General features: G+C 33.7%; 3 protein-coding genes, 1 long non-coding RNA gene and 1 pseudogene across 4 annotated transcripts; 4 read left to right on the top strand and 1 right to left on the bottom strand.

The window, feature by feature from the left end:
* Nucleotides 1-8,886: 8,886 nt before the first annotated feature.
* Nucleotides 8,887-10,376, top strand: LOC133687848 (uncharacterized). The gene is made up of 2 exons (XR_009841051.1): nt 8,887-9,244; nt 9,515-10,376. It is a non-coding gene; the product is annotated as an uncharacterized LOC133687848 (long non-coding RNA).
* A 539-nt stretch (nt 10,377-10,915) lies between these two features.
* Nucleotides 10,916-11,598, bottom strand: LOC133688026 (small ribosomal subunit protein uS17-like; annotated as a pseudogene).
* Nucleotides 11,599-19,474: 7,876 nt separating this feature from the next.
* Nucleotides 19,475-20,481, top strand: LOC133690367 (heavy metal-associated isoprenylated plant protein 47-like). Its single transcript, XM_062110643.1, has 3 exons — nt 19,475-19,721; nt 19,883-19,961; nt 20,090-20,481. The coding sequence occupies exons 1-3, from the start codon at nt 19,710-19,712 to the stop codon at nt 20,230-20,232; spliced, it is 234 nt and encodes a 77-aa protein (XP_061966627.1). The 5' UTR covers nt 19,475-19,709; the 3' UTR covers nt 20,233-20,481.
* Nucleotides 20,482-22,565: 2,084 nt separating this feature from the next.
* LOC133688206 (heavy metal-associated isoprenylated plant protein 47-like) lies at nt 22,566-23,218 on the top strand. Its single transcript, XM_062107619.1, has 2 exons — nt 22,566-22,749; nt 22,927-23,218. Exons 1-2 carry the CDS (start codon nt 22,608-22,610, stop codon nt 23,070-23,072), a joined length of 288 nt encoding a protein of 95 aa, XP_061963603.1. The 5' UTR covers nt 22,566-22,607; the 3' UTR covers nt 23,073-23,218.
* Nucleotides 23,219-24,118: 900 nt separating this feature from the next.
* On the top strand, nt 24,119-25,818 carry LOC133687953 (disease resistance protein Pik-1-like). The gene is made up of 3 exons (XM_062107310.1): nt 24,119-24,945; nt 25,033-25,111; nt 25,446-25,818. Exons 1-3 carry the CDS (start codon nt 24,940-24,942, stop codon nt 25,583-25,585), a joined length of 225 nt encoding a protein of 74 aa, XP_061963294.1. The 5' UTR covers nt 24,119-24,939; the 3' UTR covers nt 25,586-25,818.
* Nucleotides 25,819-25,891: the final 73 nt, after the last annotated feature.

Raw genomic sequence — 25,891 nt, 5'->3', positions numbered from 1 at the left:
AAGGAGAGAAAGGAATATCCTGCATGCAAGTATTGCAAGAAAACCAATCATTCTGAAGATTGGTGTTGGTTCAAGAAGGTGCAATGTAGAAATTGCAATCAGTTTGGGCACTACCAGAAATATTGCAAAAACAGAAAAGAAGAAGTAAAACAAGCTCAAGAAGAAGAAAGCTTGGCAGTAAAGGATGAGCATTTATTTGTAGCTACAATGCACAACATGCTCAGAAAACCAGAGGAGACAAATTCAGTGTGGCTCATTGACAGTGGTTGCACAAACCACATGACAGCAGACCTCTCAATTTTTTGTAGCTTGGATAAAAGCTATAAATCAAGGGTGAAGATAGGCAATGGAGACTTTGTAAAGGTTGAAGGAAAAGGAGCAATAGCAGTGGACACAAGGGCAGGTACAAAAACTCTACATGATGTCTTGTATGTGCCTAATATTAATCAGAATTTGGTGAGTGTGGGTCAACTATTAGAATCTGGCTATTCTCTATTTTTTGATGATGGAATGTGTGTTATTAGAGATAAAATGGGGACACTTTTGTTGTGTGCAAAAATGGCAAATAGATGCTTCAATGCAGATTTGAAAGAGATATGTTGGACTGCCAACATGTGCAAGAATGATGAATCAATTCTTTGGCACAAAAGGTTGGGACACTATAATTATGTTGCATTGAACAAAATGGCTGAGTTACAGATGGCACGTGGATTACCAAGCATACATGATCAAGGTAATCTTTGTGAGGCTTGTCAATTGGGAAAGCAAACCAAAGTTGCTTTCTCAAAAACTGTTTTTAGAGCAAATTCGAAATTGCAGCTCATACACACAGATGTGTGTGGGCCAATGCATGTTGAATCTTTGAATGGATCAAAGTATTTCTTGCTATTTGTGGATGATTATAGCAGGTATTGTTGGATTTATTTCTTAAAAAACAAGGCTGATGTGTTCTCTAAGTTTTTGTTGTTCAAGGCAGAAGTGGAACTTGAAACTGGACTAAAAATGAAGATGCTAAGGTCTGATAATGGTGGAGAATTTACTTCCCAACAATTGGAGAATTACTTGATGAAAGAAGGGATTAAACACCAGTTGACTGTGCCTTACACACCTCAACAAAATGGGGTAAGTGAAAGGAAAAACAAAACCTTGATGGAAATGGCAAGGTGCTTAATGTATGAGAAGAAAATGCCCTTAAAGTTTTGGGCAGAGGCTGTAAACACAGCATCATACATACAAAATCGTGTGTTTTCAAGAGTTTTGGATGATAAAACTCCTTATGAAATCTGGTATGATGTTAAACCCAATGTTGAGCATTTAAAAGTCTTTGGTTGCATATGTTATGTGTTGATACATGATGTTAATCGAAAAAAGCTAGATAAGAAGGCTGATGTAGGTGTGATGATAGGCTATAGTTCAAAGTCTAAAGCCTATAGAATATTTGATGTTATGGCTAACAAAGTTATAATTGCAAGAAATGTTAAGTTTGTAGAAGATGCATCATGGAATTGGGAGAATTTGGCAGTCAACTGGACAGATCAAGTTCAACATGAAGAACCAGAATTTTATGATGAACTTGAAAATGAAAGAGACATAGATGATGAACCTGTTAGGGGGACAAGGTCACTAGATGACATTTACAACAGGTGCTCCATGGCTGAAGCTGAACTAGTCGAGATTGAAGAAGCAATGAAGTCTAAGGTATGGTTAAAAGCTATGCAGGAGGAGCTTGATATGATTGAAAAAAATCAGACCTGGATGCTTGTTGACAGACCTGCAAACAAGAAAACTATTGGTGTTAAATGGATATTCAAGACAAAGATGAATGCGGATGGAAGTATCAACAAACACAAGGCAAGATTGGTTGTAAAAGGCTATGCTCAAGAGGCTGGGATTGATTACACAGACACCTTTGCACCTGTTTCTAGGCATGAAACAATGAAACTTTTGCTTGCACTTGCTGCACAAAAGGGCTGGTATGTGTTTCAATTAGATGTGAAATCTGCTTTTTTGAATGGTGTGTTAGATGAGGAAATATTTATTGAACAACCAGCAGGTTTTGATAATCAAAATCCAAACCAAGTGTATTTATTGAAAAAAGCTCTTTATGGGCTCAAACAAGCTCCTAGAGCTTGGTATAGTAGGCTTGATGATCACTTGCTGAGTTTGGGATTCAAGAGGAGCATCAATGAGGTAACACTATATGTGAAACATGTTGATAATCATGTGCTAATGGTCTCTGTGTATGTAGATGATCTTCTAATTACGGGTGATAAAGGGCAGCTGATTGAAGAGTTCAAAACAAGCATGAAGGAGGTCTTTGAAATGAATGAGCTTGGGTTGATGTCTTATTTCTTAGGCATGGAAATAATTCAATCTAAACAAGGAATATTCCTATGCCAAAAGACCTTTGTGCAGAAGATACTAACCAATTTTGCAATGGCAAATTGCAAACAAGTTTCTACCCCTATGATTTTGGGACTGAAACTTGTTAAAGATGATGGAGCACCAAAAGCAGATGGGAAGGTTTATAGAAGCTTGATTGGGAGCCTATTATACTTAACCATTTCTCGGCCTGATATACTTTTTGCTGTTAATTATTTGTCTAGGTTCATGCAGGAACCAAGCCAAACGCATTTCATGGCAGCCAAGAGAATCCTGAGGTACTTGCAGGGAACAAAAAATCTGGGCATGCATTTTGCCAAGAACAGTGAGAACAAGCTTGTTGGTTTCACTGACAGTGATTGGGCAGGTAGTGATGAATGCATGATGAGTACTTCAGGGTATTGTTTTGCATTAGGAGTGAATGTTTTCAGCTGGATTTCAAAGAAACAATCAGTTGTGGCACATTCCACAGCTGAGGCAGAGTACATAGCAGCTTATGTGGCAGCCAAGCAACTGGTGTGGCTGAGAAAAATGCTAAAGGATCTTGATTGTGATCAATCAAATCCTACTGATTTGCTATGTGATAATATGTCAGCTATAGCAATTTCAAAGAATGCTGTGTTTCATGACAAAACGAAACACATGAAGATCAAATTTCATGCTCTAAGACAGTTTCAGCTGGAAGGTGAATTGGAGATGAAATATTGCAATACAAATGATCAATTAGCTGACTTGTTTACTAAACCATTAGCTAAAGGAAGATTCGAAGAGCTAAGGGAAAAGCTTGGGATGTGCAGTCTTGAATCCAAGGAGGAGTGTTGAATTTTATGGAATCAAGACTGCTGCAGACAATGAAGTCCAAGGCTGTGAAGATTGAAGATTAGAAGATTGTGTCTTAAGTTTTTAGTGTTAGCTGAGTATTGAATTAGCTTAGCATTAGGTTGAGTTTATCTTATCTTTAAATAAAGGTCATGTTGACCAAGTTTAGGATTGAGTTCAGTTTATTCTTAGTTAACAGATCATGTTGATCAATTAGCTGATTAGGATTAAGTTAAGTTTTGAATTTTAGCTTATCATGTACAAGAAGAAGTTGGTTTCAACTAAAACTCTTGTAATTTCTTTTATCTATAAATAAAGAAGAGGGATGGTAGTAACCAACTTGATTCTGCCCATTTTTATGCAAAATCTCAGTTTTTAGTGTTCTTCCCGTGTTCTTCATTTTTCTGGAAATTCCAGATTTGAATCTGAACAGTGCATGGTTTTGGGTTGATCTGAGTTGATTTTTGTTGACTTTTGTTGACTTTTTCGTTTTAATTCCTACACACAAACCATGCGGGAAGGTGGAAAGTCCTTTGCCATCAAAAACGTTAACATCCAACCATGGCAGTACTATAAATAGAGTGATCTTTTGTACCTCTTGGGGGAAGAGGATGAAGGAGATCGAGAAGCAAAATAAATTTACAGAGTGCCAAGTTTACTCAGTTTGGACAAACCTATGACAAAATCAGTGTGAAGGCCATGATGGCAGCTCGATAAAGTAGATTCGAAGGCTATTGTCTAGGGACTGGGAGGTGGTCTACACACACACACACACACAGAGAAGCCGATTCATGTGCTAACTTGGTTTATAAATCGTTGCACTTTTAAATTAGAACGAAGAGGATGTTCAACGATTTTTGGTGCAGAAGTAAAGTTTTTTGTTTCTTTTGCTGGGCCTAGGATCTGTTACAATTGATTTTTATTCTTTTACTCAGAGTAACGAAGCCTAATTTGTGTTCGAGGTGAAAACATATATAGCTGTGGTTAAGTGATTGGCAACGGCAGCTTGTTAAAATTGAATATTTTGTATTGATGATTTGCTGCTGGGATTGACAAGGAATGAAAGTCCTTTTTCCTTTTCTTTTTTTCCTTTGCAGAGATCATAACGACATGAGTTTGGCCTATGATTATATGTAAACTTACTGAATTAGCCACCCAGAAGAAAATCTGGTGCCATGTTTTGAGTTTATGATTGTGCTACTCTGTGCTATGTTTAAGAAGAAAACTTGGGCTGGGAAAGATTGCAAAACTTATTAATTCAGGGAAGATAGATTCAACAACGAAAATCCTCAAGGTATGTTAGCATCCTTCTTTAGTTCGCAAAGCTAAGCCATTGCCATGGTGGGCCTTGGTTTGTGCTGATCGTCCTTGCAATTATTCCAACAGGATACTGGGGCCATTGGGAAGCAGATAAAAAATGGAGCAAGACTGATGGGGTGTGACGCGGAGAATATCCAATGCCTATCCATCTGGAGGAAAGTCTTATTTCAAAAGGTTTGTGTATTTATACAAACTAGACTAGGAGCCTTGATTTCAAGTATTTTCAAGGGCACCATTGTGCTCTGAGGCATCATTCCATATTTTATAGCTGCTGAGTCCATATCCTCTGGAATTTAGCTGTTGCATTTTTTATTCCTATTGCTGTTGGTTGAATGGTGATAGCATAAAAAAGTGCAAGCAAGCCTTGCATTTGTTTTTTCCTCTATTGTATTTGTTGTTGGAGGATCAAGTTTCAAGAAAGTTGTCGAAATGTGCTGACACACAGATTCTACTTCTTCCCTTTCTTGTTGTTCAAATTGGGGAAATTAAAGATTAGACAAATTATTAGGAACTGCATTGTACATTAATCAGAGTGTTTGAAACATGCCACTAAAGCTTACATCAATTTCTCATGATGGAAATGATATGTTTTCCATTTTATGTAAAAAGTTAAGGTTCAGAATTCAGAGCTAAGATTATGAGCTCTTTGGGCATGTCAAGGACATATTTGCTGAAACAGATTAAATTTATGCTCCTCGCAAATGATGTATAAAGGTTTCAAGAGGGACTGTCAGGGGAAAGGAAGCTGCCGGTGGATCCGTCGGACGAGTGCATTACAGGCAGTTGGAGCTGCTGGTGGATCCGTCGGAGGAGTGCATTACAGCCAGTTGGGTTTGCTGGCATGCTTAAACCTGAGTAGTTTGAAAAGAAGGGCAGGTTGATGGCAACGGCCGCTTGCCTTCCCTGACCAAATCTATTCCTTTGTGTACTGCAGAGAAGGAGGCGGCCTCTGCTCCTGCATCAATCTTAAATTTAATTGTATTCATTTAGGGTATATATTTTTATAATATTTTTTTGAAATGAGCACGTCAAAACAGAAAAAATAATTTAAAGCTAAATTTTTTTTAAAAAAACACGAGTGACCATGATGCTAAACAGGGCGTATTTTGATGAAGAATTACTTAAGCAGATTTTTCTTCCCCGCAAGGTATTCAATTGCATTCTGTTTGCACAGCTTTCCACGAATTATGCACTGTGTTTAACAAGTGGATCCGTGGGAACTTCCATTCTGATGGGCTCTTAAGAAATTCACCATGCGATTTTAGCCTTGTAATCTATCTTATCGAACACAGAACTTTTTCCAAACAAGAGTAGCTTGTGAATGGGCAGAAGTAATCTTCAGGCTTTGGAAAATGCAAGGAGGCAATCGGTTCCTAAGTTATATTGTAATCAAAATCTTCCGGTAGATGAACATAATGAAAATAAAGGGAACATATTCGCTTGTATTTCTGTTTTAAAAATGTACAAAATCATATTTATTGTATATCTCATCTCTTCAACTAAACATGTTTCTCTGTGTTTTTATATTATTGATCTTGTTGTGAAATACAAAAGGTACAACAATCCTATCTTCACTTGCTCATCAACTAGATCAGGTAGATAATATATACCTTGTTGAATCAGGAGGAGTCATATATATGAGCTTTGAGGGAGGGCATCAACAATATCCATTCCCGGCCACCTTTCTACCCATATCTTTCTTGGATATTAGCTTGGTGACAGACAGACAGACAGACAGACAGACTGTCTCTTTTTACATCTTGCTCCTTTCAATCATTCAGTAGTACTCATTTACCATTCACAGTATATATGAAGGGAGTGTTCATTTTTACATGTTTCTAATTGTTTTTATTTACTGATAATTTACCATTCACAAATAAAGTATATATATTACAATATTGCATACACGAGAAACGAGCACCCTTTGTTTCCTTAATTTGATTTGCCTAACTAACAATATTGCTTAATTTGTTTTTTTTTCATCAACAAAAGGATTCCCACCAAATCATCGATCAACGAAAAGCATTGCTTTTGTAGTTTAGAAGATAGATTCATTCTGCATAACAAGGACCAGACGACTGTCTTCCTGGCATTTCTGTGATCCGTACGTGTTCGGTGCATAAATGCTAGCCAGCCAGCCAGTACAAAATCAACAAGTGCATCGAAGAATACTGGTGCTGGTTCTGGCTGGCTCCCTTTTTTCCGTGGTCCAGTGGTCAGCCGAGTACTGGCCACTCCAAGTTAAGTTCAATAGTCAAAGTGATTCTCCCTTAGCAGGCTTTAGCGCCCTTTACCTCTCCCTCCCTCCCTTGCATGTCATAAATGGACCCCTCCTCCTGTGTTCATGAGGATCCAAAACACAGCGTGAATGAAATGGAAGAAGAGGATTCTATATATTTTATCTTAGCTGCAGGCTACTTACTTATTTGAAATTCATTTATACATATACAATAAAAATTATGTATCAGTATGATACACACACACACACACACACACTACATATCAAGAGAATAACATGCATGGAGGTTGATGATACGGCATGAGACAACCACCTCCATATATATTATTCTCTTCATATATAGTATTTCATGCTGATACATAATTTTAATTGTTTTTTGTTAAATGAAATTGTCCATATATATTATATAGAGGGAATTAAATCCTGTAGTGAGGACACAACCACAACTACCACCCTGCTACAGTTTGTCTTATTTACTGGTTTTGGTTTGGCCTCCTCTAGGAATTATCAAAATCTTTATCCCTCAACCCCAATATTAAATTAACATAGCTACCTACCTCTATATGAATCCAATCAATACTTCGTTGCATTAATTAATTGTATAAAAAGCAATTATATATATATATATATACACACACACACACATATATGATAAATCTAAATTTCAAAAACTCATGGATTTACAAAATATATTCGATTCTAACAGGCTCCATCTTGAGAAGAGCCAACTCTTATAGAATTGATATAGAGAAAGAGCCAGTCCCAGGAATTCGGCTACATTTTAGATCAAATTTTTTATATATCTTTAGATGTATAAAAGTATTTTATTGATTTACTACATTTTCATTTATATTAATGTTGTATAAGAGATGGTATACAAAAAATATTCCAATGATCTATTATATTTTCATAGCATTAATATTTGTATAATAAATACTTATCCCTTATTAGTACGTATGTCAGGAATATTTTCTCTCACCTTACTAATGCTATCAAAAGAAAATACATTCTAGTTCATTTTCTCTATAAAAAAACAAAACTTGTAAGCTATATATATGATACCCCATAAATTCTTTAACTTACATGTTCATAATCTTCATTATTATCAGAATTTTTCTTTAAAATATCATTGATTTTTTCTTTAAAAATGATAATTACTTAAGCATTTGAGAGTTTTTAAATCCACAAAATAAAATTTATATATGTACCATCCACTTTGATTTACAATATACCAACTACCAGCCAACTTGATTGGAAAAAATGCTTCTGATTGCTAGAATTAATAGACTAATCAATTATTTAATATATAAATTTTATTTTTAGACTACTTAGATTTTTTGAAACATCTCTAGTGAATATATATATATATATATATATATATATATATATATATATATATATATATATATATAAAAGATTTGGTCAACAATGAAGCATTTTTTTTTTAATTTTCTCTTTTAATAATTATTAAGGTAATCTTTAATTTGACCAGCAAGCTAATTAATTTGAGTCAAAGATAATTTCTCTATTCTAAACATTTTTTATTGTATTTAAATAAATTTTTATTTGACCACGCAATATAGCTCATAAACTATAAATTAAAACTAATATATTCTAAGAGAATGTAACTGTTATATATTTTGTATTTTGATACTGTCATTTTTTCTTACAAAAATTAACAAAGACAAATCGAAGAAGACAGTAGTTAATATTCTTTGAAACAGTTGTGATGCAATAAATCCAATCTTTTGTATATGTTTGATATTATAATATATATAGGATGTTTTTGAAAAGTATTTTTTGTTTAAAATATATTAAGATAATTTTTTTATTTTTAAAATCATTATATTAAAAGTATTTGAAAACATTAATAAAAAAATAATTATTATTTTTATTTTTAAAATCATCATATAAAAAATATCTGAAAACATTAATAAAAAAACATCAAACTAAACATTTTTTTTAAACGCATCTAAATAAATTTGCTAACACAGAAATAAAGAATGCCCACGTCCAAAAAGAAAGAGACTGATAAAAGAGCAACCATGCACATACAACTTGAATTAATTAATCAAAAGAAATCATAATATTATGGAGATAATGAAAAGGAAAGTGGTGGGGGACGATCACCTTTTCCAAGGAAAGAAAATCCAAGCAAAGTTACCTGTAAAACCCAGGCAGCTTTGGCTGTATCTATGGAGCTATTTGCTACCTAAAATCCGTTGCTGCCGCCTTCTCTACCACCTGTATTTCTCCCTCTTCATGGATTTTCTTCTGTCTTCTGTCTCCTCCCTCTTGTTTTTCTTCTCCCTCCTTACCAACCCCTTTAAATCCCCCACTTCCACGTACTATTCTTTGCTTGCAATCAAAGTTAGAGTGATCGTTCTATATAAATCAAGAGAGAAAGACGAGGGAGTGAGAACTGTTCTCTCAATTATTTGCTCATCTCCCAGTCTTTCTGTCATATATATCATCTCTTCAACTGTAAGTGTCTTAGTTTACACCTCCTGGTGTTTTAGCAATGGCATTTTCTCTGCTTGTTAATTGCTCTAAATCAAGTAATCATGAATCGACCAAATTTTCTTGAACACCATGTCTTCTAACTCTAGTCTTTCAAATTAAGGAGTCGCTTGAGAAAAGCATCATTTATTCATGTCACTAGTCAATTGAAGCATACATGATAGAGGTTAATTAAGATCACATGGTGTCTATGGCAATGCAGGGCATTTGTTAGATTGTGTACTTTGTTTGCAGGTTGAGAGCACTTACTACTATAGCAAGAGCTGCTTGGTCTGAAAGAATGGCCTGCCTGGCTCCCTGAATGCCATCTAGGAAGCTTGTCAAAGAGTGTTGGCAACCTTTCTATTTGGCATGAGGGGAGTCGAGCAGGCCAATTAACAACAGCTTACAGCTACCCTGTATTGAACTCATGAGGTACCAGCAAGTACATTCCTGGCTATATATATTATAATTTCCTCTGCAGCTGCTAGTGCTACCTAGTACTGAAAGAGCCTAACCTCTCAGGAGATTGTTATTGCGACTCCTGTGCGATTCATGAATAAGGTAAAATCAAACACCATTAATTTCTAATTAAGTTATTTAAAGAGTACTAAGCTTTTTTTTTGGCCATTGTATGAGTATCAGAGAATATCTACATCCTAGTTTCCTTTTGAGTTAGTGATAGCTATATATCGGATATAATATTTAATGCCATTTTTGAACGGTACTGCAGTCAATAATATTGAGTGTTGATTGTTCTAGCTGATCACGATTAACTTTAATTATTTTTTATGGATGAATCTGTGAGGTGAAGAAGAAGAAGCATGATTAAACAGATGATTGAATAGACCCTGGATTAATTAGAGAATTGATAGGTGCATTATTATGATCACATACTAATTTATAAGCACCTCTTGAAATCAATCAAGTTTGGCAGTGTGCGTGGCTATGAGAGATATGTGTCTGGGAAGAAGCCATGTATTGTTGTGGGCCCATAACCATTCAAATATCTACAACCATAAATGAAAAGGATCGATGTAAACAATCAATCTTTGAACTCTTGTTTTTAACTGATGATTTGTAGCTCTCTCTTTAATACAAGGGTCTGTTTCTGTAATATATATGGACTAATCTCTCCTTGTAATTCTTCGATAACCTCCTCCTAATTTGCCCATCAAAGCTTCGATCCATATATGACATGGCTTTTTAAAAGAGCAGTGCATTTTTTTCCTTAAAATATGGTAAGATTTTTCTGAATCCATGGTAACTTCTTGTCTGGGTCTAGGATATATATATATATATATATATATATATATATATATATATATATATATATATATAGTCCCTGTCGGTGTTATGCTTGTCAAGCTTGATCAGTTGCCAAAACTTAAAGCATCTACTAATTCCATAACAAAGTTAACAATACTCTTTTAAAACCCGATTTACGGCTTGATTAACTTGTGATCCGGGAAATTTTGGATCTAAAATATTAAAGAGTTATATTAATCTAAAATTTTATAGTTTAAATAAATTATTCTTCAATATATTTTTTTAAATGAAAACTCTTTAAACATGTATAAATTCTAATAAGATTGAATTCATGATTATTTTTAATTTGATATTAACAAAGCTATGATACCAAATTAAAACAAAAAATAATCTCATCTGAAATTTTAAATTTTTATTTAAAACTTCAGGAGTGAACTCTTACATAACAGATCACCCTAAAACCATTACGGCTGTAGCACCAGCATATATAAACAGGAAAAATAGAAGTTAATTGAACCTCACATTCCTGTGAAGGCCTTCTTCCCACCAGCAAAAGAACCAGCAGGGATCACTTTCAAGACATTAAATCTCACGGTCTTGGATAGTGGCCTGCATTGCCCGATGATAAGATGATCACCTTCCTTCACACGGAAGCGGCATGGAGATATATGTGCTGGAATATTTGAATGCCTCTTGTCTTATCTTTGGTATTTCTTGACCTAGTGAAGAAAATTCCGCCGGACAATGATGCGCGCAGGTCCTCACCATCTTGGCACCATGACAAGTTCCAGCTAAGATGCGACCTCGAATAGCAACAGTGCCACTGAAGTGGCATTTCTTATCAATGTAAGTTCCTTCAATGGCTTCTCGGGGAGTCTTGAAACCCAATCCGACACTCTTCAGAATCTGTCTCCACCTTTACCAGGCCTCTTTCCTTTCATAGACTTCTTTGAACTAAGAAACACTCTGGTTTCTTTTAAAACTGCCTTCTCAGTCTGCTCAGCCATGACTGAAAGCCCTTTGTTTTCTCTGGAGAGCTTTGTTGACCAATAGTCAAAGTTGAAATCTCATTTTCCGTACCATCCTCATTTTAATTATTCTCTTTATTGGTCTTATATAAATTTTAATTTCAAAAAAAATTTATTTAAAAAAATTATATAATAAAATAATATAAAATTATTCTCGTAATCTTATCTAATAACTTAAGTTTTTGAGTATTATATTTATTTAATATAGTATTAGAATCTCATTGATCAAATGATCACGAATTCAAATCTCATTTGATATATTAAAAACTAATATAAAATTATTCTTGGGACCTAATCTAATATAGACCAGGCCGAGTTTCAATAAAAAATAAAAAGAGAGTGATGTTAAAAAACCATCTTAATCTAATAATTTAAGATGTTAAGTGAAATTTTAAAAATAATTTTATATTATTTTCTAATATAAATTGAATTAATTAGTCACATTTGATTATTATATCTCAATTACAGGTTCCATTTCTTAATTAGTCATCCAATTATGTATCAATTCTGCTCATCATCCATTCAATATATAGTCATAATTGGTTTAATTAGTGTGAACGGTCGACACATGCACCGCCTTCTTTTTAAAAGAAATATTGAGAGCAATATTTGAGATAGTGATCGAATACACACACAGAGTCAACTATACGTTTTCCAAGAAGCAATTCTATTCAATATGATAAAAGTCTACGGTCATCATTTCATGAAATTTCCACACATGCATGTGGTTGCGAGGAACAAATCCTCGATCGGATTGCAAACTCCATTTTTCAAATTTACTCGACGGATTCTGATCATTTGGCCCTCTTTCGTGCGTGCATGGCTTTAACCAATCAATATCGAATTCCAATCTGTCTACCACTCAACAAGTTAAGAATATTCCTAACTTGACTTTTGAGTTTTAATTTAATAGCTTAGATTATATTATAATTATCTCTATTAGTTATTTCTCACTCGTTAAAGCCTTTATTACGCTAGGAAATAAAACCCATATAAATAAATAGATAATGTGTATCAAACATTCATTGAATCAATCAATAAATAAATAAAATAATAAATATTTCTTCATAATTTCTTGAATCTAACTAATGGCTCGACATTTATTGCTTTTTGTTTATTTGTTTAAAACTACTCTCCAAAATGCTGACCTTGAGAGATTAAGACCCTTCACCATTAGGCTCAGCCAAACGCTGAGCCCAAACGTTCTCTGATAGATCAGAGATTTTTTCTACTGATAGATTAAAGATATTTTACCTTGGTTGGATTGTAAATCAGTGATATTTATCATGATGGGATCGTAAAAGATGATCGCGTTAGGTTTAGCTATTTCTCTCTAGTTACAAGGACTGATCTATCAAAAAAACTTTTTTTTCTAGAAAGTATAATCAATCTATCTCTGAATCAACACTAATTTAATCATCAGAGACTTCTTAAATAGATAAAAGGGACCTTTTGCAAGTAACGACGATGTTCTACTTGTGCTTTCACCATGAAAAGGTGAGTTAGATTACTAGAAATAGAAGATTAATGACTTTATCTCAGGCCCAACCTTCAAGCCTACGGGATAAAACAAGACTTTATCATTTGCATCATCTATGGAAAAATTATCAAAAAGCCATTGATCGCTCTTCCGGGAGCTAGGCTGTTATCTTTCCTAATTACCATCGGATTTAGAGCCTTGAAGTTTTGAAAGATTTTTAATAAATACTAACAGGATGTCAATTCAAACCATGTAACTTTAGAAGTTATTATAAACCAATGGCTTCATTATTATTATCATCCTTAATTATTATCAGAGTTAGGACTTTAAGATTTCAAAAAGCCTTTAATGGCTACCAATAGAGTGTTAGTTCAATTCATGCAATTTCAGGAGCTATTATTAACTGAGGACTTCTACCAAGCCTGCAGACCTAACTGGTAGAGGATCTCTAAGTAGGGAGGTTACTTTTTTTCCACCAATTATATTTTCACAATAATTGAAGGAACTATGGTTATTTAGGAAGACTACTTTTGACAACTACCTAGAAACCTTTCATCAGAGAAACAGAATTCTCTTTCCTCTTTAGAGCCCCAAAATAAGATAGAAATGTATTATGGTTAATGACTAGAAATATAAGTTTCTTGTATATTAATTATATTGTTCAAAATAACAAATGTTTTTTACTTTTCAAGTCTCAAAATCTTAACAAGATGGGATGAATTACTCTCTCTAGTGCGATAACACATTTACTTTAGAAGTAATGAATGTCTCCCTAGTGCTACAACATAGTTTACTTTAGAATGGATTGACATACCCTCCCTAATACGATTTCACCCTTATCCAAGGATAGGATGGACACTGCATCAGCAACGGGGATAGATGCGCTCTCTCCGTTAAATCTTTCAAAGATGAGATGAATTTACTCTTTCTAGTGCGATAACACATTTACTCTGGAAGTAACGAACATCTTTCTAGTGCTATGACATAATTTACCTAGGAAGGGATTCATATACCTCCCTAGTGCGATTGCATCGTTATCCAAGGATAGGATGGACGATGCATCAGCAACGAGGATGGATATGCTCTCCCCATCAAATCTTCCAAAGATGAGATGAATTTACTCTCTCTAGTGCAATAACATATTTACTCTGAAAGTAACGAACGTGTCCCTAATGTTATGACATAGTTTACTTTGGAAAGGATTTATATACTTTTCCTAGTGCAATCACACCCTTCTCCGAGAATAAGATAAACGTTACATCAGCAACGAGGATGGATACGCTCTTCTTATTAAATCTTCCAAAGATGGGATGAATTTACTCTCCCTAGTGTGATAACATATTTACTGTGGAAGTAACGAACATCTCCTTAGTGCCATGACATATTTTACCTTGGAAAGGATTGACATACTCTCTCTAATTCGATCACACCCTCCTTCATGGACTGGATAGACTCAACCCAAATGAAGAAGTTTCTAGTTCCCTTAGGAACAATGCCCATGAGGCCTTCTACGGACCAAAATCAAAACCATTTAACATCATTTCCTATTAGAAGGCTTCTTAAGGATCCATAATGAATACACCCAAACTAATGGGTGGACATCTGTAAATGGCATCTCCCATTGTTTCCAAAAAGATAAAAATGTTTTATCATGTATGAGTGTTAGACCTAGAAATGTTTTATCAAGTATGGGTGTTGGACCTAAAAATACGTTATCAAGTATAGACATTGGACCTAGAAATGTCTTTATCAAGTATGGGCAATAGACCCAAAAACTCTTTATTAAGTGTATATACTAGACCGAAATAAGAACTTTACACAGGGACTAAAACTAGTGAAAGTAAACAAATGATCAAATAATTGTATTATAAAAGTGCGATGTATATAAAAAGAGAATATAGATGTATACAGGGGAGTCTAAAGATATAGCCTAGGCTTCTTAACCATATACTCCCCCTGCTGAGTCGTGAAAGCCCTTATTAGAAAGACGTATGTAAATTCCAAGACTGGGACTATATGGAATGTTACATTAAAATCAACATATATCCCCTTGAAGAGATTGAAGAAATACAAGTTGGACATAGCAAAAAATATCTTAAATTTAGTCCACAAATTAACTTAGAAGTCTTTAGCTTGAAGGAGCTCCTCCCTTAGGGAAACCACCTGATTGTAAGAGGCTAAGTGTTTTCTCCTGAAAGTTTGGCTTGAGGGTAAGACCTTGCATTTGGTCTTTTAATATGGAATATGCCATCTCGATACTTCATAGTTCAATCTTTATAACGCCTTTTTCCTCCTGAAGGTGGTCAAAGACTACTTGATTTTCTTTATTTGCAATCGCATCTCTCCTTATATAACTCCTTTTTGTCACCCAAAATCTTCAAGAATGGACACACATCATAAAGGTCTACTGAATGAGAATGTTACAAAAGGAAATTACTCAACTAAAAATGAAAAACAAGAGGTTTTGTCCCTATATTAAAAGCTATTTGGCTAGTTAACACCAAATAACGATGAAAGCTTTTGTCATACACCTCGGAGATGTTTGAAGGGATGGTGTGGACTCTCTTCAAAATTCTCACAACCTTGAGACCAATATCCTCGAGGCATGTTCTCCTTTCGACCATAACCTCTATCAGTTGCCTTTCCTCATTTATCAGAGTTGGAAAATCAAATGGATTATAGCCTGGGGCTAGATCAACAAAGATGTCCTAGAACCCCAAGATGTTGGCTCCAATGAAGGTCCTAGTTGTCGCTTTATAGGCTGATAAGGCAGGAAATTGAAGCGGCACCCACGATCACTGCAGAGGAGACAATGCCCTTTTCTTCCCAAGATAAGAGAAGATTATGAACCCCAGCTTCTACAGGGGTTACGGCCTCTAACGGTGTCTTCACGGAGACAAGGCCTTCAAACGCAGGGAATTCCATAAGAAGAGGGGATTCTTCCCTCATTTCTTCACCTTTATCTTCGCCAACGGCCTAAGATGAAGACCTTGTGGTTAGACTCTTGACAAGAAGCTTCCATATCACCTCTTCTCCTCCAACTATCAACCTTATAGGGGCAAAAAAATGTTAGATCCTAAAACATACCAAAATAATAAGACAACATAAGATCATGACTTTATGCCTTGCAAAATGGCCTGGTAATATCCCCTAGTCATTTTGTCAACTTCATAGTCAATTTTGGTTGAATCCAATACAACGTAGTTTTTATCCTCGTCCGAGCTCAGATGAGGTTAATTGTTTACTTGTGGGGAGAAGTTTTCCAATAAAAGGAGAAACCTTAGATTTTTTGCAGTCCTCCATGGAGATCGACAACCCCGGTATATCTTATGACTAGCCACCTTCCCCTTCAATTCTTGGCAAAGTTGGGTTTCCCAGTCAATGTGAAGACATTTGCAATGGGCTCAAGCCCAACCATTCTACAAAAAATTTTAAAAATGGACATGAGTGTTCACTTGTTGAGATGGGTTTGACAAGTTGACAAACTCATCATTTCTAAACACAGCCAGCTGATCTCAAACACTCTTTGATGGATTGAAGATATTTTATCCTGATAAATCATAGATATTTTATCATGACTGGACTATAAAATCAAATATATTTTTTTTATGGTGAAGCTTTCACCATGAAAAAATAAACTAAATTACTAGAACAAAAAATTAATGTCTTCGGGCCTGTTTGGGATGGTGGTAGCGATTCAAAGTGTTTTTACTTAAAAATACATCAAAATAATTTTTTTTTATTTTTAAAAAATTATTTTTGATATTAACAAATCAAAATAATCTAAAAATATATATAAAAAATAATTTTTAACAAAAAAATAAATTTTAAAAAATACAATTTCAATTATTTTTTGTGGAATACATCTTTCATGCTCAACCCGGCCCTGCCTTGTAGCCAACGGGATAAAACATAAAACATGACTTCATCGCTATCATCATTCTTTCTATTCTTGATTTTTCATGGGCACGTCTCTCCATGACTTTAGCTATTAATATATAACAGAGTCTATGAATAGGTTGATGTAATAGCGATGAAGTCACCCTTACGACAATTCCATGAGCCAGGCTGTAATGCGACAAGGACACGGCAATCTGTGCCCTTTACCAAACAAATTATTCATCCATGCAAGAAATAAATAAATAAATAATAGAATTAATTCTTCAACGACACGATGAGCAATCTCTGGTATGAATTTATTTGACTTTTTTTTCTGATTTTTTTAATATGTTCATATTAAAAATAAATTTTTAATATATATATATATATATATATATTATTTTAATATATTTTGAAAGGTAATTCCAAAATAGATAGTGGGATGGTGATCTAACATGCAGCAGCAGGCATGATTGTTGCCTTTGATCCTTAAATAAAGCAAAGCTACTCCATTAAGGAATATTTTTTTTTTGTTTGAACGATGATCTCAATAAACATAATGCTACATGGAAGTCCTACTACCCTTTAAAAAAAAAAAATTGAGAAAGATTAATAAATTGTTTATCAATTCGTGTTAATTAGCATTTAATTAGTAATTAATTACTGCTATAATAATTATATATCAATTACATATAATAATTGATGCAACATTGTGAGATATATATTCCATGCATTAAAAACGCTCTAAACCCAAAAACATTCAATAGAGATTAACCCGTAAATAAATAAAAATATTTAAAACTCAAAATTCATGTTTAGAGCTGGATATAGAGATCACGTGATCCTAAATTCATTCGTACATATTCTGTGTTTATCAATTCGTGATAAAAGATGATGGATGCGTGGACTGGCACATGGCGCAATCACAGTGTGTGAAAATGTGACTGCTGACTTTTGAGTATTTTTGTAGACTAAAGTATTATTATTTTGTTTATTCGGAAGAATATATATATATATATATATATATATATATATATAAACCACCCATAGTACGGGCTGTATTAATATTATCTATCTACACTGACTGGACAGCAAAAGACACGAGGGTTTTTGCTCATTGGGTCTGCGCATGTCCATGAACCTAAGACCTGGTTTCTCTCAAGACAACTTGTAATTAATTATTTCGGTAGAAAAGTCAGTGGAAGTGCTGCTAGAAGCAAGAGGGAGGGGTGCCTGCCGCTAACCATGCTCCATGGTGGACTTTGAAGCAATTAGTTGGTGGTGATTCCGCGTGGAAAACATTCACTACCCTTTTCAGCGCAAAAACAAAATTCTATACATTTAAACAAATGTTTCCGTCTCCGATCAGAACAATAAATCCTCGACTAATGCACTGGGTTTGATCATTTTAATAAAGATAACCTCAATATCATAATATTTATTTTAAACTATGATAATTTTATATAAAAATTAACCCACTGGCATGCACTGGGTTAATTTTTTTTTAAAAAAAGATAGAATTTAAAAAAAAGTATCTTCTTCACTATTCACATGAACAATAAAATAGATGGAAAAAACCCCAACTTTTTATTATAGTAGTTAATCTCTAATTAAATTGAAGATTTTACCTCATCAAATTAGATCCAAAATGAATCTAGTCCAAAAGAAATAAAGGTCTATTTTTAAAAAAATGAAAAAAAAAAAGAAAAGGCACCAAATAAAAAAAATCTAAGGATCAATTTAAAAAGAAAAAAAAAGCATTAAAAAAATGAGGTGCTTCGCTGTTTAACATAATCCAAGTTTTTTAGATGCCTAAGGTAATATATATATATATATATATAACATGGGTAATCAATATATAAATATAGTCTATAAATAGATGATGTTATAATATTGGTGACCTTACACACGTCAAGGACAAGGTTAAAAAATAATATAAATCATATCCTGAGATCTCACCTAAAAGTTTAAGCTATTGGGTTAAGATGATTCTTTGACAGTAGAAGGTGTGTTAAAGAATAATATAAATCATATCATGGGACCCCACTTAACAGCTTAAGTTATTGGGTTGAAATGGTTCTTTGACAAAAGCTTAAGCTATTGGGTTGAAATGGTTATTTGACATGGTATCAGAGTCTTGATGATCAAGCGGTCACGAGTTTGAATCTCACAATCCCTATTTATTTGATAAAAAAAAATAAGTATAAGGTAATGTAAATTTATGCAAGTTTCAAGCTCAAAGAGCTTTCACTTGAGAGGATGTGTTAAAGAATAATATAAATCATATCCTGGAACCTCACCTAAAAGTTTAAACTATTGGGTTGAAATGGTTCTTTGACAAAGACAACATGTCCACTTTAACAAACAACCTTCTCCACACATACACACACACACAAGAAGAAAAAGAAGGAGGAGGAGGAGGATTAATTAGAGTAATCAGTACTTTATTATTACTAATTATTATCAAATACATTCAATTTATACAACATTTGCTATATATTTTATATATATGTTTCATGCATTAAGAACGCGTCAACCACATGGGCATGCATGGTGTGAATTTATTGTCCAAGGTAAACCACGACTTTCCGTGACGTTTCCATCTTCTTCTGAAGTCTAGCCCTTTCTATTCTTGCTTATAAAGTGTGAAAATGTAAGAAATTCTAGAGCAAGCTTTGGATCTCCCCCTCTCTATACATATATAGACACGCTTGTTTCTTTTGGCTTTCCAAGGAGAGGAGGGGTACATTGGTCGATAAAGTCTCAACTCTTTGAATCATATCAAAACTGATCAATGGCAATGAAGGTACGTACGTAATTAGTCACATCGATCTTTTGGCACTAGAACTGATATATACATATGTATACGTATAAAGTCACGTTGTATGTATTAAATTAATTTATGCATGATCATGTCTTTTCTTCTCCTTTAATCCTTTTGAAAATCCTCCTGCTCGGTTTGTACAGCAAAAAATAGTGTTCAAGGTACAGATGAATTGCGAGAGATGTAGGATTAAGACGCTCAAGGTTGTGTCGGATGCAGATGGTAAGTAGTTTTCAGGCTTGACTCCAAAAGGCAAACCTTTGCGTTTCCTTTCTGGTGTGTGTGTGTGAGAGAGAGAGGTTGACTTTAATTAAAGGTTAAAGGTTGAATTTGGTGTAATACTGTGGCAGGTGTGGATTCTATGGGATTTGAAGGAGAGAGGAGGGAGAACGTGGTTGTGATCGGAGATGGAGTTGATGCTGCTACTCTAGCCAGCAGGTTAAGGAAGAAAGTTGGGCACACTGAAATTATCAGTGTTGCCCTGGCGAACTGAAAGACAGACAAGGCTACTAGCTCCAACCTTAATTAGCTTAGCTTTCATGAAAGAATTAAAACTATTCTAAAATCTTTGCTGTATAAGATCATGTGGCGCAAAGAGATCTGATTGAAATAAAATTTGTTTTGCGTTAGTTAGTTCGGTCCCTGCAACCCTATAGAATAGTCTTCTTTGGAGTTGACTGTATTAATTAATTAATGTAGCCCTTATAAATTCAATAATAATAATAATAATAATCCATTTCCACCTTTAGTGTTAGTTAATTAATTCTACGGTTTTTCATAAAGTCTTAATATTTCTCCCGGCCGGCTTCTTCAGTACATACACACTAATTATTAATGGAATGCTGTTTTTGTCTTGGTTTCTCATTCTTTTGTTTTAAATCCTTCATCATTATACACATTTCATAATTTTCCAAAGGTAAAAAAGATAATATTTTTAAAAAAATCAAAACATATTATTAATTTTTTTTTATATAATTAATATAGATATCTGAATCACTCACATATTAAATTTTTTATTTAATTTACAGTGAATTAAATAGTTGTTAATTTTAATATGATGTGATTCATGCAAATTATTTCATTGATTCCTTACCATTAGATTTCAAGCAACTCTCACTTCAAAATCTTGGAAAAGGTAGGGAGTTCAACTAATTAAAAAATTGCACGTTTTCACAAAAAGAAAATCTAGAAAAAATAATTTTTTTTTAAATTTGGCATCTAATAGCTAGGTAGGATTTGAATCGACTACTCAATCCCTCAAAATGTGGATGCTTCACACTTCCTCAACTCCTTCTTTAAGACTTAATTGGGTCACCATGCATGTTATTAATCCCACTTTGATTATAATCAAGTTGATCCCACTATATGAATTTCTGGAAATGAATAAGAAGCAAAATCCTTGGCTTTAACAAATTGTTTGATCACTAGTTATGAGTTTGTTAGGTCACCTTCGCCTATCTTATAATGAATGATTCACGAGCTATTGAGCTCTTAAAAATGGAAAATATGGATGGTGTTATTTGTTATTGATTTAGTGCTTTATGATATTGTTGTAATTTTTATTTTTTAAATTATTTTTTATTTTAAAAAATATTAAATTAATGTTTTTTTACGTGTTTTGATATGTTGATATTAAAATAAATAAATAAAATTTTAAAAATATTATTCCAATGTAGAGACACTCAAATAAACACTTAATTAATGATTATAATAAAGAATATCGTGGCTTGTAATATTATAGTAGACTTATCTAATATATATATTGGAGAAAAGAAATATTGGTTCTTAATTAAAAAAAAATGAAAAACTTGGGTTAAAATAACAAGGATTAAAAGCCATTTGGAGAAGGAGTTTTGAAGCTAAATTTAATCGTGTAACCTTCAATAGATATTTAGTTGCTTATAAAAAAATAATTTTAAATCTAGGATTACTAACTTGTTTTCCTTTAAAAAAAAAACATGAAATCTGAAGATATATCACTAGCCACGGTAGCCGTGTAACTTCCGAGAACTCAATCCATACGCGACGGTAGAAATAAATGAAAGGTTGTCGGGTAAAAATGGTGTGAGGTGACCTCACGGTAGCCGTGTAACTTCCGAGAACTCAATCCATACGCGACGGTAGAAAGAAATGAAAGGTTGTCGGGTAAAAATGGTGCGATGGTGACCTCTGTTCTGTTGAAGCTGTGGCCTTTCCTTACTCGGTAAGGACACGGCATTCTGCACTGCTTAAGCAACACAAGCTTGCTTCGCCCCCCAAGAAAGCTTTTTCTTTTCTTTTCTTTTCTTCTTGTTGAACAGTACGTAGTAAACAAACTACTACTTGGAAGTTCTTCAGTTAAATATTTGAGCAAAATTGGGAAGTCCTGAACATGCATGTACAGGATTGATTTGGATTAATAATAATTGGTACCATAAAATTAATAATTATCAAGAACACATAAAATAATTAATTAATTGGATATATTTTCCATGCATTAATTAAGATCGAACGCTCCAAGCACAGGGACTTCATGGTGTGATTCACGTTTAAGCTGGTAAACCAAGCAAGTCCGACTTAATTTCCACCCTTGTTTACTTGTAATTAATTCTATACGTGTTCAAAGGGCCATATATACAGCGACTCAATATATATATATATATATATGAAACTGAGAGACCTAGCAAGCTAGCATTTATATATATAATATATTTCTCCACATCTTGGAAATTCTTAGTATTCCTATATATATACCACAATAATATTTAAGCTAGCTAGAGTTGGAGGTCTCTCTCTCGCTCTCTCTCGCTCTCTCTCTCTCTATATATATATATATATACGGTTTTTAATTACAGTCACATTACGTACTACAGAACTAATTAGTTTACGATGTCTTCGATCTTCTTCTTCTATTTTGTTTTTTTGATTTTTTCTTGTTGGGCACTTGTGCAGCAAAAGATAGTGCTCGGGGTACAGATGAATTGCCAGAAATGCAGGAGGAAGGCACTCGAGGTTGTGGCAGAAACGGATGGTAAGTGTTGAAGCTTGCAAATTAAGAGGCTATTTTCCATATTTTTTTTCCCCTTTTGCTTAATTTCTCTGGGGTACATGCATGTGTGCGTATTTATCTAATATAGCTTGAGATCCTTTAATTATTAGAGATTAATTAAGATGTTTGATGTCCAATATTAATTACTGTGGAATGCAGGTGTAAGTTTTCTGGGATTAGAAGGAGAGAATAAAGAAGAAGTAGTGGTGATTGGAGATGGAGTTGATGCTGCCAAGTTAGCCTGCAGGTTAAGGAAGAAAGTTGGATATACTGCCATTATCAGCGTTGCACCGACGGCTAACTAGACAAGGCCCCCTTCCAATACTCTTATTTATTATTATTCCTTTGTGGCTCAGCTTTCTTTAGAGTAGATTGTCAAATCTCTGTTTTGTTGGATCTTGTGTGGTGATAAGAGAACTTTCGATCCAAATTATAAGATTTTCTTTTATCATTCAAAGGGAATGTTTGATTCTATTATAGTGTATTGATTGTTTTGTAATGTATTTTTATTTAAAAATATATTAAAATATTTTTTTTATTTTTTTAAAAGTTATTTTTGATATAAAAATAATTTTTAAATATAAAAAAATAATTTTTAAATAATTTTTTTTTCAAAAATCATGAGATGGATTTGGATATATAATTGTATGAACCTAATTTTTGATACTTTACATGTTATAAAACCAATATATTTATTGTTTTTTTCTGGACCCAAATGGGTTGGATAAATTAGATCAAGTTAATTTATTTTTATAGATATTCACGAGTTAGACTTGTATCGCTAATTTTTATAAATTTGTATTTCAAGATGAACCTACAACATTGACTGTAGTTGATTAAGGGTGTCAGGACACTTTCAATGTTAGGTCTAATTTTTTTACTAGGTATTATCATTAAATTCGAGTTACCTCCTCTTTCTTTTTAATAAAAAGATCTTTTTTTTTGTTATGTTAAATAAATCTAATAAGAAGTTCAGTAATAAAAATTTTAGAAACAAAATATTTTTAAATAAAATAAAAATAAATATCCAATCCAAAAACTAGCAAATATAAAAACAAAATAAATATGGGGTATATAGGTTCAGGTGGGTTGATCAAGTTTCAAAAATCTTGACTTGTCACCTGATTTATGATATTAATTTTTTAGATTTTTAAATTATTATCATCTATAATATTTATATTATTTGATGTTGATGGGTTAAGTTGAGTAATATAATAGATATATTATTTATGAGTCGGGTTTTTTAACACATGTAAGCATCTCTTTCCACCGTATATATGTTAATTAATTAGTTAATTTGATGCCTACATCAATAAACAATTAGTTTTCTTTTGAGTAAATTTGTCAATATGAAAATCTTGAATAGCTAGCATAACTTTCGTTGCGCATATAGATAAATTATATAGGAAAATAATTTTTGTGAAATTGTGATAATGGAGTTGGACGGAGAAGTTTTAACGTGCTCTTTAATCACCCGAGTTTTAACTGTAACTGTAAAGTCTTGAAAAATTCTACTTCTTTCTTTTACAGTGCACTACGCGTTAATGCTTTTAAAAAGAGCTCTCCTAACAAAAATTGTTAGCTTTAAGGAATATTGGCGGTGCCCCACAATTAATTATAATTAATGGCTCACAAGCTAGAGACATGCCCAGTAACCAAGTAATCCAAGTTCATCAATGATACTCCAAGCTCCTTCAATGGTAATCGTGGATTCTTACTGGTAATTGGTGATGATTATTTTGGTTACGTACGGGAAATGATGAACTAATTATGATAACAGTGACTTCGTCGTCTTGGCAAATTACGTTGTTGCTGAAATCGTCAATACATGGAAATGGTATGGAAGACCTCAGTGGACTGCGATACCCTTCAGTAAAGATGACAAGTTTGCACATGGTGGTGAATCAGAATCTCTCTAGAAAAACAGCACATCGGCACTGACCCCCCACCCCTCTTTTTTTGACATGGACACCTCGTCCGCCTGGAACTAGCCATGTGCTAATGCTCTCCTTCTTCAGTCTATATATAGTCGAGTGAGAGTGAGCCCTTGGTGCTCTTTTATGCTGTTTTCATTAACTTCTTTTTAACGTTTGCCATACTCTGTTTGCGTTTCTTTTCTTCTTCTACCTGGAGATCACACGAATCATCATCATCCAGGACTGATCAAACAGAATGAAGGTATCTATGTCTAGTTGCTTTTATATACAGAGACCATGAGTTCCATTCTTGCATTGTTAATTTTTTTCATGGTTAATTAATTGGCAGCAAGTGATCGTGTTCAAGGTTCAGATGGCATGTGGGAAAAGCAGGGTCAAGGCTCGCACGGTGGTGGCAAAAGCTTGTGGTATTTATTGAGGAATTTTCTTAACAGATTTTTCTTTTTCCTACTGTTTCTGGTAAAGAATTAATTACACAAATTTTCCTCTCAAGATTTTCTGGAATGGTAATTATAGTGTTTATTAAACAAATTAAGACTCCCTTTTGCACTTTTTGGATATTGCATCTCAAGGTTTCAAGTTTTTCTTCTTCTTCTTCTTCTTCTTCTTCTTCTTCTTCTTCTTCTTTGTTTTTCAAAGAAAGCATATAGGGAGGGTTCATGCCTTGATTATGGGATTTGGGGCCAGGCATGTAATGGGTAGTAGGCTTGGCTGATCAATGTTTTCCTCTTTGATTCGCAGGAGTGAACTCTCTGGCATTACAAGGAGACGACAGAATCGTGGTCTCTGGAGATGGGATTGATGCAGCCCATTTGACATACTGCTTGAGGAAAAAAGTTGGGCATACTGATATTATCAGCATTATGCTCATGCACCAGTAAACATGTCAATGCTACCTACAAATGGCCATGTATATATCATGACCACATCATTCATTATAGTATACATATTTAGCTTTGATTAACCTCTAAGTCTATTCTCTGGGGAAGCTTTAAGATGTTGATAGAGAAAATCAGCAACAGTAATTAACTTCCTGCAGCCAGTATTTCCTTTTCTTTTCAACCATGTAGTACTCTACTTCTAATCAATGAAAAGTGTAGCTTTGTTAGCAAAATTACTTCCAATCTCCTTACAGGGTGCATGGGATCACAAATATTCACATTATGATCAATGGTCAAGTTAATCAA

Source organism: Populus nigra, chromosome 3 (assembly GCF_951802175.1).
Source record: "Populus nigra chromosome 3, ddPopNigr1.1, whole genome shotgun sequence".
Classification (NCBI taxonomy): domain Eukaryota; kingdom Viridiplantae; phylum Streptophyta; class Magnoliopsida; order Malpighiales; family Salicaceae; genus Populus; species Populus nigra.
Note: the sequence above shows the minus strand (reverse complement) of the source record. Positions and strands in the feature narration are given on the sequence as shown.

Coding starts and splice junctions, on each gene's coding strand:
- LOC133690367 (XM_062110643.1), top strand. Junction 19,962..20,089: donor GGTTGTGTCGGATGCAGATG/GTAAGTAGTTTT, acceptor ATACTGTGGCAG/GTGTGGATTCTATGGGATTT.
- LOC133688206 (XM_062107619.1), top strand. CDS start 22,608: ATGTCTTCGATCTTCTTCTTCTATTTTGTTTTTTTGATTTTTTCTTGT. Junction 22,750..22,926: donor GGTTGTGGCAGAAACGGATG/GTAAGTGTTGAA, acceptor TGTGGAATGCAG/GTGTAAGTTTTCTGGGATTA.
- LOC133687953 (XM_062107310.1), top strand. Junction 25,112..25,445: donor GGTGGTGGCAAAAGCTTGTG/GTATTTATTGAG, acceptor TTTGATTCGCAG/GAGTGAACTCTCTGGCATTA.